Below are 13,157 nucleotides of genomic sequence, written 5' to 3'. Positions count from 1 at the left end.
CAAACAAAAGGCTAACAAGAGCAAGAATTGATGTTAGCTTCGCTTTCTTTGAGGAACAGTGGATATAATCACTTTGTAAGTTAAAACGTATTTTATGTACCGTTTCAGATTTTGTACTGTTTTCCGATTATGTTCCCTGATGAGTGGATGTATGGAACATTCTGTGCAGCTATCGCCATGTTTTTGAATAATTTGCTTTCAGAAACTTCCATGGAAGTTTCGTGTTTAGCAAGTAGTTTTGTTTCGTGTTCTCAAATAAGTAATTTTTTTGAAAACCGACTTCTTCTTCACTCCTCTTGGTTTTGTTTTAAGGATATATTTTATGACGATGTTTATGTTCTTGGCTGTAGGAACCACCGTGTATTTATACAGAAAATGGCGGTACTGATTCACATCTTCCAATTGTTTTTTTTCCAACCTGCTTCCTGTGTTCATGTCAAAGAACTCATAGTTCATATATTTACTTTAACAAGCGTCTCAATTACATACAACAACCTTTTTTTAGGTTAGGCTACTAATGTCATCTTAAACAATGTGTTGGGTAACATTATAGTCATTAGTTGTTTAGACTACGTTACGTAGGCTACGTTTATTCAGTTATTCATTCACTTTATCCTGTTTTGATATTTAAAAGAAGACTTCGAAAGCTCAAATAAAACGTTTAATGTTATGTTGTAGAACATTTGTATTATTATTATTGTGCCTTTCCACAATGTAAAGTTGAAAGTTTTACGTATTGCATATTTCCATTTAATATTGTTATTTTGAGATTAGTATTAAGAAATAATAATGATGATTGTGATCCATAAATAAATAAAACAACAAGAATAATAATAAATCTTGGGCTACATAAATTATTTGTAAATCATGGCCTGTATAAAGCTATCCTTGTACAGTCTGAATATTTGATTGTTAAAAATCACAAGTTTATTTTTTTTTATATTGATTTGAGAATGAAGAAGGGATTTTCTAATTGCCTATTGGTCTCAAATTCATTTTAAGAAGAAAAAAAAGTTGCATAACCCATGTGACGAGGTGGGCCTGACCTTTGACTGTGGGGCCTCAAAAATCAAAGCTCTGCAAGCTTTAACAGGGGTTTCTTGAATGCTAACGAACAGAGGATTGGAATAATAATAAGAGATTTAATATAAATGTTTTATACATGCTTGGTTAAAGAGGCTGTTTAAATGTAGAGCGTAATGTTTGAAAATCACAACAGACCTGAAAAACAAATCTATTAATTTGCTCATTGTCTCAAGCAGAACAAAGCTAGATGTTGTCACACTCTTATATAATTAAAAAGTGTACAACAACCTACAAAGGTATTAAACGCTACGAATGCCCTCCATTCCTGGAAATAATTTTTTGTAAAGCACAATATAAAATAATAATTTGTACTTATGCAAACAATGATATTTTGAGTGTTTCATACAATGTGCTCTAATTTCCTCTTCATGCTCATTTCCAGGAACATTTTAATGGACTAATATGGATCATTTTTGGTGTTGGAATGTATTTAGTTGCGCTAATGTATGCTAACAAATTGATGATGTGCACTGAAGAATATCCACAAAACAAATGCAAGGACATTTTCCAGAGTAAAGACTGTTATTTAATGTATCCAACAGTCACCTAATATTTTAATTGCTGGAATGGTCTGGAAATGTAGGAATAAAAATGTGTAGAATAATAAAAATATTTTAAGGTATTGTACACAAGTTGTGTGGCTTAAATGTTTAGCTTATTCTGCGTGCAAGTTGACTTATGTGAGAGGATGGCATATTTTTGTGTGATGCCCATTTTTCATGACATTTGGGTTTGTTGAAGTTCTTCAAGCAAGTATGCAGTCGGTGGTTTTATTGCATATTTATAAGATCTTAAAGACTGCAGCCTTGAGTCATTGATTATCAAGAATTTTAAAAAGCAGACAAGAATATGACTTAAAGTTGTCCTTTTTCTTCTCAAATAAAGCTTTGTAAATGTAAGATTTGTTATGTCTATGCATCACATCACAATAAAATAATAGTCTCATATGATATTATGAATGTTTACTAAGAAACAATTTTGATCTTTTTATTTTTCATAATCATAATACACTGACAGCTGAATACAGCCTGTTTCAATGTGCATAAAAGGTGGCCGTGTATGTATTTTGGTATGAGAAGTAACAAAATGATTTGAGTTCTTTGACTTATACGAGAGGCAGTTAGCGATGTAACTTTTAAGCCCACCCGCCTGTTTTGTCTCTGTAGACTAATTTGCTAATTTCTATATATTCAAAAATACTTTTAATAAAAGTGTAGGAGTGCTGGCCTCATGTCACTTACAGGCCACATCAGGGAGCAGAATCTAAACAATGGTCTTGTCTCAGAATTTCCTTACTCATCCACGCCACTGATCTGAAATGCCTGGATAGGTGAAAACAATATGGCCGACAGTCTAACGTAGCCAAGTCCTCCATGCTCCTCGAATGGAGAACCTTGTAGGCTTGTTCTCGTAGTTTAATATAGTTGATTTCAAACACATTACATATTCACAACAAAGGTGTCATATAAAATCTGTGGACCCACTTGACAATTTATATAGCCTACTATAATGCATGTGTAGTATGAACAAATTGAATGCATGTTTACTAATGTCTCTTACATGATGTTTGTATCAATGAAAGTAGCTAAAAAAAAGTGTTCCTGAAATATGATAGATATATTTCTATTTGCCCTCAACATTACATTTGTACTATAAACAGTGAAGTCAGCATGTATTCGGCCCACGCCTAAGCAACTTCTCTCTATGGTTGGGGAAAATACAGCTCTATAGTGAAATGTTAAATATTATAGGATTAACTTATATAGAGTGCATTTAGAAACTGAACACATACTGATATATTAGAGGTGCGTTTATTAGTATTGATGTACCATGCAGTTTTACACAAAATGCAAAAGCATTTATTTGAATTATTTTAGGATAAATTGTTACTATACTTTGTATTGTAATAATATTTTTTGTATTGTAAAAATATTTTTTGTATGATTTGTATTAAATCTTTCCTTGTGATATAATAAAGACAGTGCTTTAAAACAGTTGTGCACATCTCATTGTATTATGACAACACAATCTGGTAATCATACAAATGATCAATGTTCTCCTTTTCAGTTATTAATTTCATGACCAAATTATTGCATTAATAAAATTCAAGCATTTGGATATTTTAATGTTTTAAGTTTAAAATCATTTAAAAACATTTGCATTGTGAGTAACCACACTTTTTTAAAATAGTTGTTTTACTAGCTAGAAACACATTTATTAGCAATAATTCAGATGTTTCTTCACACATTTTTGATGTCTATGGTTATGGTAATTATTAAGGCAAGCTGACATTAGATTATGTGTAGTACATTGCTTGTATTCACACTTTGAAGAACATTCACAAGACTAAGTAGCACATCAAAGCATGTCTTGTCAGAATAGAAAGAAACACATTTTATTTTGAGCTCTTTATTTCTTGAGAAAGAAACAAAGCAACAAATTAATCCTGAAAATAATTTTTTTTTATGTCACAGATAAACAGGCAATCTCAGCTTGCTTTCTCAAGTACACAATGCTCTGTCACACAAATGTACAGCAACTCACACACTCTTACTACAGCATACATACCCGCTAAAAGATGCCCAGTATTTAAGAAAATTCATATCACACCATACGAGCACACTACACAAAAAAAAAAAGAAGTCTCGCACATAAAACCCTATGATGACAGTATTTATGATCTCCACAAACCCTAAACTTATATACTAGGGAGTCTACAAATTAAGACATTTATTAAACAAATCTCTCCAGTACAGTGAGTTTACATGTACTTCATGTTTTTATAAATGTATAGCTTGATGCAAACAGGCAAAAAGAAAGAAGTCATCAGGATCTTCTTAGTATCGTCCTGCAAAACATAAAAGTTCTATTAGCATGAGTCTATAATTAAAATATCCATCACATTGTACACAATTCTGTGACCTAACTGGTGAATAATGGGATTTCATGAGTAATACACTCTAGAAGTTGAGGCTTATAAAGCAGTCATGTACTTGGGCATATGTGGAAAATTTAGATTGCTCAAGGCGTTTAAATCCACTCACGTGGGCTGTATGAGCGAGATCTTGAGCGAGACCTGTACCGGCTGTAATAAGGTGACGGAGAGCGCCTCCTGCTGGAAAAGAGAAGAACGGATCAGGATCCACAAGGATTTTACATTTAGCACAATGAAAATGTTTGACACTGCAGTACACAGTAGTTGCCTTAAGTGATGTTCAGCCTAATAAAGTCAAACTTTATTCAAATATTATTAAACATTTGGTTTTTTGAGAAAGCAGCATGCCAAATTGTGCGCACATTTATTTATTTATTTTGTCACAGCTCTCATACAAAGAAATCATGCAAAAACAAGAGTGAACCAACTAAATACTAATAACTGTAGTTAATGTATGCCTTTTTTTCTGTAGCTTGCCTTGTTTTTGCCAAATAATTTTGACAGACAAATGCCTTAAATTATAGCGTTTTGTTATTTCCTCATATTTAACCGACTAAAAAAATATATATATTTTTTCTCATATTAGAAAATATGTAGGGCCATTAAAACAAATTACTTGTAGGGCCATTAAAAACAAATTACTTTTGGCAAATGCTGCATGTATATTCATGTTACCTGTATCTGTAGTCATACTCGTCATATCGGTCATATCTGTCATAGCCACGATCATTATATGAGTCTCGTCTCCGGCCACCTCCACCGCTGCTGCTGCTGCTCCCACCTCCATTACTAAGAGTCATATTTGAAGTGTCATTAAAAACCATCCTACTAACCACTTGCTTCTTGTTATTTTGCCTGGAAAATACTCACTGTGTGGGCCGACCCATGTAGATCCCTGGTGTGGGTGTGTGTGGACGTTTAGTGATGGAATAATCCACCCTGATGCGTCTTCCATCCAGCTCCATGCCATTAGCCCGCTCCATTGCCTATGGTGAGGGACAAATGGTCTTTTTAGACAATAAATATTTACAGAGCACTGAACCATATAAATGAAAATGTCTTGTTTTGAAAGATTAAAGGAAATTTTGCAGACCTATTCATTAATTGATCATTCAGACTGTTTAACTGATTAATTCGCTCACCTTACTATTGCATGCAAGAAAATTTTACTTGACAAGCAATATATAGCAAAATACTTTGGAACACGCCTTATTGCAATACTGAAATTATCATGACTTTTCCAGTCCTGGAAAACAGAAATGTCCTGATATTTTCCGATTTTGTATGGGAAACTCTTTAGTCAATGTGTTCACTTGGCTACAACGGGTAATCCGAAGTTGTCCTTAAGATACAATTAAGTCAATTGCTAAACCTCTTATGCCGGGGACATACTTATTGACTAGCTGAAACATTCTAAGACTGAACTGAACACACTTACAGACTGTTTCCAATGACTGGAGGAGATTTTAAACACGACTGAACGCAACTGTCTCTGACTCGGCACGTTTGGGAATGATCAGTCGTAAGTATCAAATTACATTCATAATCGGCCTTACAGTCGTTAAGTGTGTCCCCGGCTTTAGCCCATGAATATGCGTTGGCAGGTCATTTACAGTTGGGGACGTACCTCTTTAGCATCGTCGATGCGCTCATAGTAAACGAAGGCAAAACCACGAGAGCGCCCCGTTCGCTGGTCGTAGACAACGTTGACACCGGCTAAAGGGCCGTAACGTGAGAAGACCTCTCTCAGGTCTCGCTCTGTTGTGTACAGACTGAGACCAAACACACCAAGACATGTGTTTGGGTCTGGATTGGCCTGTAAGAGGGACAGAGGTGTGAGCACTAGAACACAAGACAGATGATTCAAAACACCAAAAATGTAATAACCACCAAATAATACAAAACAACATTGTGTCTATGACCTTTCATTTCATTTATTTACAAATATTACTGTTCATATAAATATGTAAATATTAAACTTACATTATCGCTTCTTTGATGAGACATTAACTTAAGTAAAAGAAAAAAAAAACATGCTGCAATTCAGTTCTTTGTATCAAATTTTAGATCACAAAAAAAATATTCACATGCAATGACATTAAATAATTACTGGACGTGATGGAAAGCAGCTCAACATTCTTTTTGTATGAAATAACCATTCTAGGTTTCCCAGTGTTCATTGTTACACCACTAAACAGAGATGGATGTACCATTTTTCAGGAAATACTTCATTGCTTTCTCTGGTGGGACGGCAAATCAACATGACTGCTTAATTTCCTGAAATTTCTCCGGGTAACTGTGTGACAGTATTTAATAACCCCTGTTACAGAGATTTTTAATGCAAGAACAAACATTACAGCTTTCCGTCCAACAAAACATTTCTTAAGGCATTATGGTATGAATATGGTCATTGCATGAGCCATCTGAAGGGCCTTCACAGTCACTGCAGGAGGACAAAGCGATTCTTAAAATACACCAAAAGGACCTCTTAACCCCTTTAAAAAGCAACATGGAGACCTGTCTGGTCTAGTGGTCATTGTTAAAAGGTTAAGAAAGATCCACATACCCTGGCGTCACCATGACTGTGTGAGTCTTTTTTGGAGTCATGGCTGTGTGAGCTCTGTTGATGTAATAAGAAGGAATAAAAGGGGTTATTAAAGACAGTCATGCTCATCCCCGTGAGGCTGTGATGGGGGTTTGCATGCATTTTGTACAAAACCAGAGACTCACAAGTTTGAGAATAGTATTTAAAACATCACTTTTTAAAAATACATAACATGGTCTTGAACTAAATCAAGTTGTGTTACATTTTAAGCGTAGCTGTTAAAATTGTTTAAATCTTTTAAACAAAAAACGGGACCACATAGCTCTTAATTGAATTGATTTCAAGGGATAGTTAACCCAAAAATGAACATGCTGTCTTTATTCACTCACCCTCATGTTGTTACAAACCTGTAAGCCAGTTGTTCTCAAAGTTTTTGACTCGAAATTCCCCTAATTTCGAACACAATATGCCCCATATAGGCTAAGATATTTCCAGTATTTTTCAGCTGCAATTATGACAAAGCTGCTTTTCCCCCCAAAACGTATTTTTTTTAATTTTTTATCAGTAGCTGGGAGTTAAATTAACCATAATTAATTTTGTGATTGCAGAAATTTCAAGAACTATCCTCATCATTGTGATCCTGGCCACCCCAGAAGTTTGCTGAGGCCGCCGGCTCCTTGGTTGAGAACCACTACTGTATGCTGTTATTTATTTTATGACTTGGTATACAATGTATAAAAAAAAAATAGACTTATGAAAAAAACAACAACAACAGCACATGGGTTTACGGTGAATAAATAATGACAATATCAATGATAATTTCATTTTTGAGTGAACTATATTTAACTGCAGTAAACGTAGCTGTGGCCCATTTGAACTTTGACCCCAAACCATGGAACTCACCCGGCTGCCAGTGTGTCTGCGGCGGTTAGACATGGGCGATGCGCTCTGGCTCCGTCTGCGGCGGTATTCAGGGCTGTAGGAACGAGAACGAGACTTTTTCCGGTGGGAGTGAGACCGAGAACGGCTGTAGCGGCGATTTGAATGCCGACGAGAGCGGGACCTGGAAAGGGCCAAAAACAGTGAGAGATAGCAAAATAAACAGACATGAAGCCAATCAAGAAATGGCTTTATGACATTCAGCTAATGTATGGTCTAACCTGGACTTGGAGTGGGATCGGGATCTTGATTCAGAACGTTTGGATGCTCGGGAAGGGCTGGGAGAGCCAGACCTGCTCTCATGCTTGGGTTGGACAGGACTGCCCCGCTCCGATTTGGATGGTGAGCGGGATTCCTAATGTCACAGCAATGTGTTACAACATTTACGAGACAAACATTCACAAAGCAAGCTAACTTGCGCCACATCACATTCATAATTGCAGAAATCCAAACATACACTTTATTACAGCTGTGGAGGAAAGTGTTAGAATTACTTAAATTATATAATGGATTTTAAAAAATGCTAATAACATTATCGATACATTTACAAAGGCTACTAAGTCATCACAGGTCCTTGTGATGCTTTTTCTTTAGCCGAATCACCATAGTAAAGCTACAAACATGCAAATGATCATCAAAGAGAGATTAGAAAGACACTTGGAACACAAATTTTGCATTTACTTAACCTACGGACTCATTCATTCTTCTGTTTTCAGTATAGGCTATTCCTTTCTCTCAGGCATTTTATTCTTCGGTCTTCATTTGTTCAGTTTTCATTTTTCCTCTCCTTTTCATTTCTTCACCCCAATCTGAAACCTTTTTTTCTTTTTTCTGCTTTAGACATAATGCGAGCGTGCTTCTATCTGACCGATCTTCCGTTCTTTTTTCCCCTTCCCACTTAACCGTCTGCTCTGTAAACATTTTCTCTGTAAAAGCCTTCTTTTATCTTGAATATTCTTCCACATTCTTGGCCTTAACTCTTCAAATCCTTCACGACCAATAACCTTAATGAAAAAAGAACATTCAGAGCAATTAAGATCATGGGAAATTTAGGGAGAAAAATGAATTGAACTATTCAAATTTTACCACTCCTTTTGAAACACAGATGTTGGTTTGCTTATATAATCATATGATGTAACTTAAGAGACAGAAGGTAGGGAAAGATCAGAAACGTTGGAAAGAGAAACCAAAAGTAACGTTACACAGGCTACAATTGTGTGAATGTAGTAGTAATTGAATATCATGTATTAACATATTTCTATTCAATGTCTACTTTATTAACTGTAACTTACTATTCTAGGACCAGCAGGTAATAAACTACCAAAAGGACATATTGATAAACAAATACATGCTGGTGAAAAACAAACAGCGTAGTTACATTTATTTGATATTCGACATTGTAAAGGACTCATAAACTCTAAAGTGACTAAATGTTTTGCGAATTATTAACCGATAAGTATGCATCAGCTGATCTATCTGCTCAGTTAAGTTGTAAATAAACAAAAGAAAGCGGTAGCTAAAGTTAGCTGTTCGCTAATCGAGCATTACCGCAAAAAAGAAAGAAAGAATATTTTAGAGTAAACTGCAGAACGGTTGACACAACAATAATGCTTACCCTCCCCTCGAATTGTGGCTCCTCGACATCACTCATTTTTAAAATATGAATGATTGGTAGAATGAAAATGAAGATATTCTTCCCCGAAGACTTCCGCTCTCAATGTTGTAACTGCAGAAAATGGCTGACCACACCAACTGAAGCGCGAGGAGGAACTGGTGTGAGAGGAGATCACTCAACTACTACGTCACATCCTGCTCAGCGTTTGAAGACGGATGGATGGATACACATCAATTACAATTTATAGATATAAATTACTGACTATAAATCGACATATCCACAATAATAATATTGTATTGACATGGTACATAAACCATGGTATTATTTGAAGCACTTTGGAGACATTTCCAATTTGATTTAATCACGTTAATGGTACAAAATCTGTGTTTAATTTCAACTCTTGCATACACTGACACAAATGAAGTCCGGTACATCTTTTATTGCATGGATTGAGTTGTAGAGCCTGGTGTACAGTTCCTTCTGAAAGCTTAATGCTACATTCAGTTTTGAGGTAAATCCCCACCCGAATCAGTCTGCAATAGAGACATCAATCGACTATTCAGAGAATATTCTTTGGATCCACAGTTCAATAGTTAATGCGTAGAATTGCATGTAATCCTAACAATTAAAAGGTGCCACCAGTAGCTAGCTGTGGAGATGATGCTGTACATGGAGTCTTTTGCAGATACATTATGAAACACTCATCTGTATATCAAAAATCAGTTTTCTGTATATATATATATAAATAAAAAAAAATCATCCTATCACTCTCACAGGTCTTATATTTCATACTGCAAATAAGTTATAAAATATATTTCTGATCCATGAATAAAAGACAAAACAATTAAGCTGAAACTCATGTGCACAACTAAAAAAAAAGGTCTAAAAGCTGCTGTAGTCTAAAAATATATATATATATTTATATATATTTTTTAATCTCTGTACAGGCTTTGCTGTAGTGATACAGAAGATGTCCATGGCCACAGTTTTCTATTTTAAAGAGTGCGGCTTATGTGGCCTGTCAGGTGATTGTGGCAGGAACTGCAGAGGGTCACTTCGCCTGTCTGGCCGGTGGGCAGGCATATTTTGTTTGGTGGGCCTGGAAACAGCAACTTTGGCAGCAAGGAGAGTGCCGGCTCCAGCAGCAGGATGGGAGATGTTGTGCACGGAAGCGTTCACTGCAGCATCAACTTTCCCCTCCAGCTTCACCAAACGGTTGAGAATATCATCTAACAGTACAGCAATTGTCCTCTTCAAGTCAGCTTCAGCAAAAAGAGATAATGAAAGTATTAGTATTGTGTTATTTCTAAAGCTCTTTCAGACACACCCATCCAGAATGCTAAGTACGCTTTCACATAAGCTTCACATGCAAAAGAAAAAAGAAAAGAAAGAAGAAAAAGCATGAATAAGAATAATGTTAATATTTTATAAAAGATAACGTAAAAGAATTACAAAATTACATGTTAACAGTTTACAATAAGGTTTAATTTGTTAACATTAGATTACATAAGTTAACGTGAACTAACACACATTTTTAAAATCTAAGTTATTGCTAATTTAAAAAAAAGTAAAATCAAAAGCTGCATTTGTTAATATTAGTTAATGCACTGTGACCTAATTGTATTTTTATTAACTAACATTAACAAAGATTAATAAATGTTGTAAAAAATGAATAAGCTTATTGTTAGTTCACAAAACATTAGTTAACACATTAACTAAAGTTGACAAATAAAAACTTATTGTAAAGTGTAAACCATAAAAGAAACCAATATGGTTAACATGTAAATATTAGACAATGCATTAGATATCATGAACTAACAATGAACAAGCATTGTTTTTACAGCTTTTAATAAGTTCATTTAGTATATTTATATAATAACATGAAAAAAAGACATTAACATTAACCTAGATTATTAAATGCTATAATAAAGTTTATTTATTTTATTTGTTTTAGTTCATGATAGTTATTTAATTATAATTTTATTTGTATTGTAAAGTGTCACTCAAGTAACAAGTTAAAACTGTGAAATTTTGTTTGGTTAAAAGACACAAGGGAACCAACAACATTTGCCACAGAGCACAGACATCAATTTTGGTCTTTTCATCACAAACATAATTGTATGACTTCACCCCACAAAAGTCGTATGGACTGTTTTATGGCACATTTACATTGCTTACAGGTTTAGAATGACATGAGGGTGGTTAAAAAATGAATAATAGTAAATACTTACCATATCCTGCCATGGAGGTGCCATGGGGCCCTGAAGGGTTCTGGTTCTCCTCACTAAGGACTTTGACATAGCGATGGCTGAGCTCAAGGATCTGTTGGCGGAGCTCTGCGCTGCTCTGCCGGTGTGGTTGTGTGACGGTGTAGTGAAACAGCAGCAAACACCAGGCCAGGCCGAAGAGCACCAATAACATACTAAGTTTGTGAGACATGCTCCTACGCAGCAGACAGCCCAGCATGGCAACACTGCAGGTCTGATGGGACCCCAGTTAAGGGGATGGGGTGGGGATAGGTTTAAAAGAGGCTGTCAAGTTCAGGGCTGGGGACAAGATTGGGTAATAAGGTCACTGATCTCATACATTTGTTTATCCTTTTTTTGCCTAGGAAATACAGGGTGGAAGACTGTGAGTGTGTGTGTGTGTGTGTGTGTGTGTGAGTGTGAGTGTGTGTGTGTGTGTGTGTGTGTGTGTGTGTGGTGGGGGGTGGGGGGGATAAACCCCTATTTATCAATGGGGTTTAGGTGCAATGAATATCTGCAAAACACCACACACAAAAACAAGCAAATATGTGGATTAATCATATGAAATGGTACTTGCCCTAACATGTATAATAATAATATCAGATTTTATGAACGTGCACTTATTTTGCCGAGCCTCAGATTTCAGTGTGCATGAATAAATTACATTTCCATCCTAAGTGAATGGGAACCTTGTCATCGCTCTCTTTCACTATGGCCACCACAGTACTATTCTCCACCAATCACAAATCAATCACTCACTGAGACGATGCTTTAAATAAATTAATAACGCAGGAGGGAGAAATAAGACCACTTCTAACTCTCTGCACCACAAAATCAGCAGCTCAATACTAGCAAAATAAAATGTTTGTGTTTTTGCACATTGATTATATTAACGTTAGTCAAGACGACAAATACAAGCTTGTGACTTTCTTAAACAAAGAGTGATCAAAGTACAGGGAGTTTACATAGTGTGCTCCACCCTGTCAAGCTATTGTGTTCGTTTGCAGAGCTGTCAAAGCATAGTCACATGCAATTTAAGATGGGAATCACAGCATAAAACTGGGTTAAAGCGCTGAGGTCGACATTTCATGCCTTGCTGAACAGATCATGATTAATAGTTAAACAATGCTAGAAAGTTATTTATTAACAGTTTAGCTGCTGATGCTATCATATAGCAGCTTTTATTATATTGTCTTTAGAAAAGCTTAGCATTAACAGAAAAATAGGATCACTTATATTAAGCAACGTCTGAATGCAGATCAAAAACAGTTCAGGATTCTGGCTGGTATCAATCGTCGACACGTGCTCGATGGGTCATTTTCCCTCGGTCTGCAGATCAACTGTATTGCTATTACACACACTCTATTATCGCTTTAAGACAAGGCCGGTTGGGAAAGAAATTAGACAGCTGGAATAGCCTGAGGAAACCAATACAGTAACATACATAGCTCATATAGAAATTACCTTAAATACTTTAGTCAAGGTGACAGATTCGCTGACTCCAAATTGTTGACATCTTATCATCACGTTTGCATGGCTGGCAGCCTTACAAAAATCAGCAATATTCAAACATTATTCAAACTGCAGCATAACTTCAGAGTACGCGTCTCTGTATAAAGTAAGAAGCGAATTATTTTACAGCTAAAACGCCTTAAAATAAATGCCAGATAATCATTCGGAGCAGCCTGATGTAGAGAAACTAGGGACAAACATAGCAAAATGTTGAGTGTTTCCCTGCGGTGACAACACGACCTATTGGATACGACGTCATGTTACGCACTAGCGATGTCC

The 13,157-nt window shown here is 35.7% G+C and overlaps 2 protein-coding genes across 4 annotated transcripts; both read right to left on the bottom strand.

Moving 5' to 3' along the window:
• Window positions 1–3,479: 3,479 nt before the first annotated feature.
• Window positions 3,480–9,274, bottom strand: tra2a (transformer 2 alpha homolog). 3 transcript variants are annotated; one of them, XM_082186147.1, is made up of 10 exons: window positions 9,121–9,274; window positions 7,727–7,860; window positions 7,470–7,629; window positions 6,588–6,641; window positions 6,005–6,031; window positions 5,649–5,837; window positions 4,892–5,007; window positions 4,697–4,810; window positions 4,131–4,201; window positions 3,480–3,934 (listed from the first exon to the last, which is right to left on the bottom strand). In XM_082186147.1, exons 1-10 carry the CDS (start codon window positions 9,154–9,156, stop codon window positions 3,924–3,926), a joined length of 912 nt encoding a protein of 303 aa, XP_082042273.1. In that variant the 5' UTR covers window positions 9,157–9,274; the 3' UTR covers window positions 3,480–3,923. The 3 variants fall into 3 exon arrangements, with proteins under 3 accessions (XP_082042273.1, XP_082042274.1, XP_082042275.1); XM_082186148.1 differs by having other exon boundaries at window positions 4,131–4,198; XM_082186149.1 differs by lacking the exon at window positions 6,005–6,031.
• Window positions 9,275–9,460: 186 nt separating this feature from the next.
• Window positions 9,461–13,153, bottom strand: ccdc126 (coiled-coil domain containing 126). Its single transcript, XM_082186150.1, has 3 exons — window positions 12,831–13,153; window positions 11,352–11,880; window positions 9,461–10,382 (listed from the first exon to the last, which is right to left on the bottom strand). The coding sequence occupies exons 2-3, from the start codon at window positions 11,584–11,586 to the stop codon at window positions 10,111–10,113; spliced, it is 507 nt and encodes a 168-aa protein (XP_082042276.1). The 5' UTR covers window positions 11,587–11,880; window positions 12,831–13,153; the 3' UTR covers window positions 9,461–10,110.
• Window positions 13,154–13,157: the final 4 nt, after the last annotated feature.

The sequence above is a fragment of the Leuciscus leuciscus genome (genome assembly GCF_965113295.1).
Source record: "Leuciscus leuciscus genome assembly, chromosome: 12".
NCBI classification, from domain to species: Eukaryota; Metazoa; Chordata; class Actinopteri; order Cypriniformes; family Leuciscidae; genus Leuciscus; species Leuciscus leuciscus.
The sequence above is the reverse complement of the archived record's forward strand: the minus strand, read 5'-3'. Positions and strand labels throughout refer to the sequence as shown.